The sequence below is a fragment of the Pyxicephalus adspersus genome, chromosome 7, assembly GCF_032062135.1.
Source record: "Pyxicephalus adspersus chromosome 7, UCB_Pads_2.0, whole genome shotgun sequence".
Lineage (NCBI taxonomy): Eukaryota > Metazoa > Chordata > Amphibia > Anura > Pyxicephalidae > Pyxicephalus > Pyxicephalus adspersus.
In genome coordinates, this window is record NC_092864.1 from 3423921 (window position 1) to 3430615 (window position 6695).

The window sequence follows — 6695 nt, forward strand, 5'->3', positions numbered from 1 at the left end:
AAATCCTTCTTCAGGCAACATCCTATTGGACATATAGGGGTGGCTGTGTGGAAAATAGGGATCATGTGACCATCAGGTAACAGAACCCACCACCAGAGGGAGTTCTGGAGCAGAGGCAGTTCAGGTGGTGTTCACCAGGGATAAGCGAGCAAAATTTTTAAATTTTGTGTTGCAGTGAAATGGGCCTTTGTAAATTCGGCCGGCAAGAACGAATTTTTTGGACCTTCAAAACCAATTAGGAGAGTGGAGCTGTCAGCTCCGCTTCACTGATTGCTGTTGCAGTCCTTTACTATGTGTTCCTGGATTGAGTTTCTCTATCCAGGAACACAGTGTGAGTCTCTCTGGCTGCACATGAATGAATGCGGCTTGCGTTTATGAATGAACGCAGCCGTGGGAAAAATCAGAGGATTTTTCCCACGGCCGCGTTCATTCATTAACACAAGCCACAATGACTTAGGACTCTGAGAGGAGGCTAACCACAGCTGCATTTATAAATAGAGCCACGAGAACCCTCCTCTCAGTGAGAGATCCCCGGGCACTACAGGTTATAATGAGGGCTTGCCCGGGGATTGCTCACTGACAGGAGGATTCCCACAGCTGTATTTATGAATGCAGCCGTGATAATCCACATATAGTGATTTCCGATGGTTTTCCAAAAATTTCCGCGAAGTTCCGGCGAAATTTCGTCAGCCCATCGGAACTTCGAGGAAATTTTCGGATGCCAGAGGCATTCTCGCTCATCCCTAGTGTTCACATGTCCGTCAGAAGATGGGGCATGTCTGCAGAATACTCTGGTCTTCTGGGGTAAAAGGGCAGCAAACAGGGAGTGAAATGATTTGGAGCAGGAAGTAACCAGTGGAGAGGATTCCTGGGAAGGGCTGCTGTTGGCTGCAGAAGAGTGCAAGGTGTATGACACCGACAAAGGCGCTGATCCCCTGATCCTGCAGTGATCTGTGACACAGAGTTACTAATATCAGTCCAATGGAGCTGAGACAACTGTGCAAGACTGGAGGAGAGTTTTACGGGGAGATTTACAGCTAACGTGGTTTAGGCAGAAACAAGAAAGGTTTGAGCTATATAAGTAAAAGCTGATTATTGTGCTCACTCCCAGCAGTTTTATGTGGTTTCTCCAATCTATGTAACTCTCACCTTGCTTGGCAGTCACAGTAAGTGTGAAAATATCAGATCTGGCAGAATAAACAGGTAAAACATTATGTTATGGGGAGAACAACAACTTGAAGGTTGCATCATTGTTGGAAATTTTTATTGTGCTCAGTTGGGACTTTCCTACTCAATACAAAGGTTCTTAGATGGGTTAGGGGAAAACGTGGGAACAGAAAGAGAAGTTGTGTGAAAGCTCAGTCTGCTGTGACATATAACACAAGTAATCCTCTATAACTTTATATTACAGGCTATGTGATTTTATTTTCATAGCAAATGAACGCCCCAACTCCCAAACTCTTTCTCTACAACCTGTAATATGGAGATAATGGTGGACCTGTAATCAGATATATTTACTTACGTTATGTATTGCATAATCTGTAATGTCCATGTTACACTTTCAGGCTCTAGAACAGGGGTGTAAAACTCAAATACACAGAGGGCCGAAAATAAAAACTCAGACCAAGTCGGGGGCCAAACTTGAAATGTATTTAAAAAAATAGGAAGTAATTCCTTTAAATTAAATATAAAACATTTTATATGGAAACAAAGAGTTATTGCTTAACATGCAATCTGCAACAAGAAAATACTTGGCAATGCAATGTAAGCACTAATTGGCCCCTAGCTACAGTTCTTGAATAGATTTGAATAAAAATGGCATGAATGTTAATAATCAATTGACACCAAATAATGAAATGAATGTTACACATGTATAAATTATGTGCTCATATCTGGTATCTTCAAAACTCCTGTTAGAAAGGAAAAAGAAAGTTATTTACAATAGAGACAGAAAAGAGTGAAATCCCTTTCTGATGGTTTCACACATTTCACGCAGATGATTACCTTGTACTTTATTTTTTGTTTCCTGCTGACCTGAGTAATTTTATTTCTCCTGCTGTGAGCTAGGAATAGTGACCAGTCTCAGAAGAGAAACATAAGACTCCAATTCCCAACATTTCTTGCGTCTATGGAACTGCCCAGTGCGGAGCCGCATAGGCAGAGAGCTGTTCCATAGACGCGAGTGATGCCGGGACTGTAGTCTTACTTGCGTCTATAGAATGAGTGATGCCATGAGTTGTGGTGGCGGCATCACTCGCTGCAGAAGGCATTGGCCGGCAGGCGGTCCAGATGCCATTCATTTTTCCAAATCCCAAATCCAAAATGACCAGACCTTGACACCCCTGCTCTAGAACCTTGTGAACGCCTTGTGATTGGCTACAACCTTGCAGTATGATCACTGGGAAGATGAGACTGAAAAAATGCGTCCTCCTACCTGCAGTACACTGATGATATCATCTCAGCATAGGCAAAGTCACTGAACTGGAGCCCAAGCTTCTTACTGGTGAAAAGTTTGAGCTTTCCTAAAAAAAAATAAATTGTTTGTTCATAATGTCATGAAAAGGAATTTATTCCTACAGAGTATTAGAGTTATTGGGAAGATTTACACGGTCAGTTTATCCAGCGAAAACATACAATATATTTTTGGGTTTGGTTAATACTAGAGAGCTAGGCCTCCTCACCCCACCCTTACTCTTCCCCTGCACTGAGTCCCCAGGTCTGTAAACCTGCTATGCCCAATATGAGGGGTCCTCAACATCCCTGTTCTGAGATCCTGGGTCTGTACACCTGCTGTACCTAATGCAAGGGGCTCCCTCCAAACCTGTGCAGAGTTCCTGGGTTTGTACACCAGCTGCAGCCATTATGAGGGTCTCCCACCATCTTGGTCTCCCACCATCTGTACACCAGATGTGTCCATTAAGAGACGACTCTTCCATCCTTGTGATGAGTTCCTCAGTCTTTACCCCCCTGTGCTCATTATGAGGGGCTCCCTCAAATCATGTGCTGAGTTCCAAGGTCTGTACACCTGCTGTGCCTTTAATGAGGAGCTCCTTCCATTCCCGTGTTGGGTTCGTGGGTCTGTACACCTGGTGTGCCCATTATCAGGGTCTCAATCCATCCCTGTGCCGAATTCCGAGGTTTGTACACCTGCTGTGCCGATTATGTAGTGCTCCCTCCATCCCTGTGCTGAGTTTCTGGGTCAGTACACCTGCTGTGCCAATTATGACTCTCATGATCCCCGATGGTTTTTAATTTTATTTGCATTCAAAATTAATTTAACTGTGCTTTCTAAGAATATAAAAACCCATTGGGAAACCCAACTCTCCCACCTCTACCTCCTGTACCCAGAAATCCTATATTAGAAGATGAGGATGGGATTACCCATGCATGGAATGGGTTGCATTTGGGAATTCAGTATGTGATCCTCATTGTGAATGGCTTCCCGGTTTTACCTTGAAGAAGAATTTTTCTGTTTTTACCAAGAGACACTACTTGCCATTATTCTCCTTCTTCTCAAAATACCCTTTCAAGATGTTTCTGCTTTTTCTTGTAAATACATTTTGAATCAAAGAGATGTTTGTAGCCTTGGTAGTAAAAGAATACCTCACATCTCAAAGTTGGTTTTCCCCAAACTTCTCTGGTCACCCCAACTTCCTCTATTGTGTTGGTTGGGTCTATATATATAGTAGATAGTGGTGGAGGATGAGTGAAAAATTGAGCAGAGACAACCAGACCAACATGAAGGTAAGTCAACCAGCATTTTATCCTAATACTTACCTGCAACCTAAAGGAAATCTTCAGTAAGTTATTAGATTGTGTGTGGCTTTTGCTCTTCTGCAGGCACCAAGCATGGTAGATAAGGACCTAGGACCTGTCCAATCCCAAAGTTCCCACTATATGAATGTAATGGATGCAACCACACTGACCTTCTGTTATAACATGACATCGGAGGTCATTGCTTGTGTAGGACAGAGCACATTGTTATTGCAGCAGCCTTTCTCAACCTTTTTACCCACAAAAAACATTTTTGGGTCTTAGAGAACCTCTTTGGAGGTTGTTGTAAAGTCTTGTAAACTGGGGACATGTGGAAAGACTGGACCAATACACTGGAAAACCAATCTTGTATATAACTAGAAACTTCACCAAAGTCATGCAGCTTAGTCAACCAAATGGTGGTGGCCCCAGAACTATGCAGAAATCATCAAATGGGAGGTCCACCGGCCTCAGCTTGAGGAGCCTTCAGCAATTTCTGCAGGAACCCTGGGGTTCTATGGGAAATGTAAACCACAATCCATACAATGTAGTTGGTTGTACCTGTATGACTTGGTGTTTCTCCACCAGGGTTCCATGGGACCCTGTAACACCTCCTGAGATCACTAGAGGTTCAAAGCTGAAGCTTGATCTGCTTGAAATATTTTATCTTCCCTAGTTCCTCCTTTCCTCCCTTTCTGTTTTCATCACATACCTTATATTGGCCCCAGTGACCAAGTGGGAAAGCCCAACAGGGTGCTCTACAAAGCTACCCAAAATTGTAAAGGCCCCCTACCTTAAAACTCTTCCCAAGATCCCTCAGTCCTGATGAAATGGCTTTCTGTTGGAGGGAAAGTTCTGGATTTCTGGCAAGATCTATTTTAAATATAACATAACAAATATATAAAATACTTCCTTTGAGATATATAATTGACCGGAAAAAATGAAATTAAGGATCGTTGTTGGGGTTTACATACACTTTATTGAAAATAATCCCTACACATAAGAGTAATGACTATCCAATTACCTATTTGTATATTTTATATATCTATAATATTTATCTCTATGATATAACATATATATAATTTATATATAGATACAGATGTGACAGGTTCTCTTTGCCAATCATTTTTACTCTACAGATCTTTGTGGTTTTCTTCTTGTGGCACATTCACCACGTCAGCGGGAACCCTGCCCCCACATGGCCAGGTAAATAAAGCCAAACAACCGGTAATGCTTGCTTGGTATAAAAGAATTAAGTTTTCACTATAGGGACATGGCATGAAATCAGATTGTTCATCCTCCACCTCCTATACAAATTACACACTGATTGGACAATCTCCAAACACCTGACCACATTACGATCTTACAATCTACCCTAAGGAATCCATTCAAATTCTAACCAATAGGAGGCCATCATAAAGGACAGGACAGGGACAGGGACAGGGATTGGGCAGTCTGATGACTATGGGGTTAAGCAATGCCAAATCTCAGAGGGTCTCTCTGCTCCCGAGTTTATATAGCCGAGGGCACCAATAAAAAAATATTTTTAAAATCTGCACAATGGGGTTCATCTAAGAACAGATATTTCAATTCCCTAACAAATCCAACAGTGATTTGTGTTTTTTCTTCAATTTATCCTCAGCCTATCAGTATAAACAGGAGGCAGATTGGTTCCCTCTGGACTGTCAGGAGATCTGGGAACATGGTCAACACGATGATGGTGTTTACGTAATTTACCCCCAAGGAGCGATGCGCCCCCTGCCTGTCTACTGTGACATGACCACTGATCAGAAGGTCTGGACGGTAAGAGGAAATATGGACAGAAAAATGAGATATGATAATTCAACAAATTGTTTGTACTGGGATGTCATGGATAGTAATGAGAGGGTTTTCTGATCTTCCGCCAGCTTGATTGGCCAGGATGATGTAACTTCCACACATGGGCATGGGAGTTCATTCAGCCCCAGCAGCCTCGGGGGCTGCATATGCAGCTTTTTTTTTTTGCTATAGTTCTTTGTAGACCAACCATGGTCATCTACAATGGAAGACTTTCTTTGGAATATTGCTATATATGTTTATAATTTAGATTTGCTTTATTACAGATGTTGTCAAGTTCACCAGGTGTTCCAGAACCGTCAGGATAGCTCAGTGGACTTCGGGCAGCCATGGAAGGTTTATGTGGATGGATTCGGGAACGCCAATGGAGAGTATTGGTTGGGTAAATACTCATGTCTCTAATATCAGTCTCTCCTATCATTCCTAAAATATAACCTGGACAACCCTAGCTGTATACATTTCCCAATCAGGGATCAAGGAGAGATGGGTTGGACCAATGTCATGTAGAACTTTCCCCTTGTGAGTCAAGCCGCAGAAATTGGAGAACTCCATGATAGGAACCTAAAATGACTTCCATACCAATTGTATGAAAGATAATGATATAGCTACAAAGCTGATCAAAAAAAAAATGTATCTCATTATGTTTAATTAAAAATGCATCTTCAGAAAGTCTCAGCTGGTCCAGAGAAATCTAAAATAAAACTCTTAGGATAAGCTGAAGTCAAAGACTTACAATGAATGTCCACCAATGGTTATAGTTAGGCAAGCTGACCTTTAATGGTTCACATAGAGGCAGCTCATTGGGCAATGGCCCTTATAGTGTGGGCCTTCCTCTGATTACTGCTGTTTTTTTTATTATTTTTCGGCACCAGGGCTACACAACATTTACCTGCTGACAATGCACAGGGAATATGAACTGAGGGTGGAGCTGGAGAACTCAATGGGGAACAAAACCTTAGCCCAGTACACCAACTTCAGCCTTTCCCGCAACGCCTTGAACCCTGAGAATGATGGATACAGACTGTACGTTGGGTCGTTCATTGGTGGTGAAGCAGGTAATACATTTGCAGAACAATCCTTGTCTAAAGCCAAAAAAAAAAACTATT

The 6695-nt window shown here is 42.2% G+C and overlaps 1 protein-coding gene across 1 annotated transcript in view; it reads left to right on the forward strand.

Annotated features, from left to right (window-relative positions):
- The first annotated feature begins 3723 nt into the window (after positions 1–3723).
- The window catches only part of LOC140334858 (microfibril-associated glycoprotein 4-like), a 4223-nt gene continuing 1251 nt past the window's right edge, over positions 3724–6695 (forward strand). Inside the window, exons 1-5 of the mRNA XM_072417125.1 lie at positions 3724–3744; positions 4893–4959; positions 5396–5556; positions 5875–5971; positions 6462–6644. Of these exons, the coding sequence (XP_072273226.1) occupies positions 3739–3744; positions 4893–4959; positions 5396–5556; positions 5875–5971; positions 6462–6644 (514 nt within the window). The 5' untranslated portion in view covers positions 3724–3738. The remainder of the gene's footprint in view (positions 3745–4892; positions 4960–5395; positions 5557–5874; positions 5972–6461; positions 6645–6695) is intronic.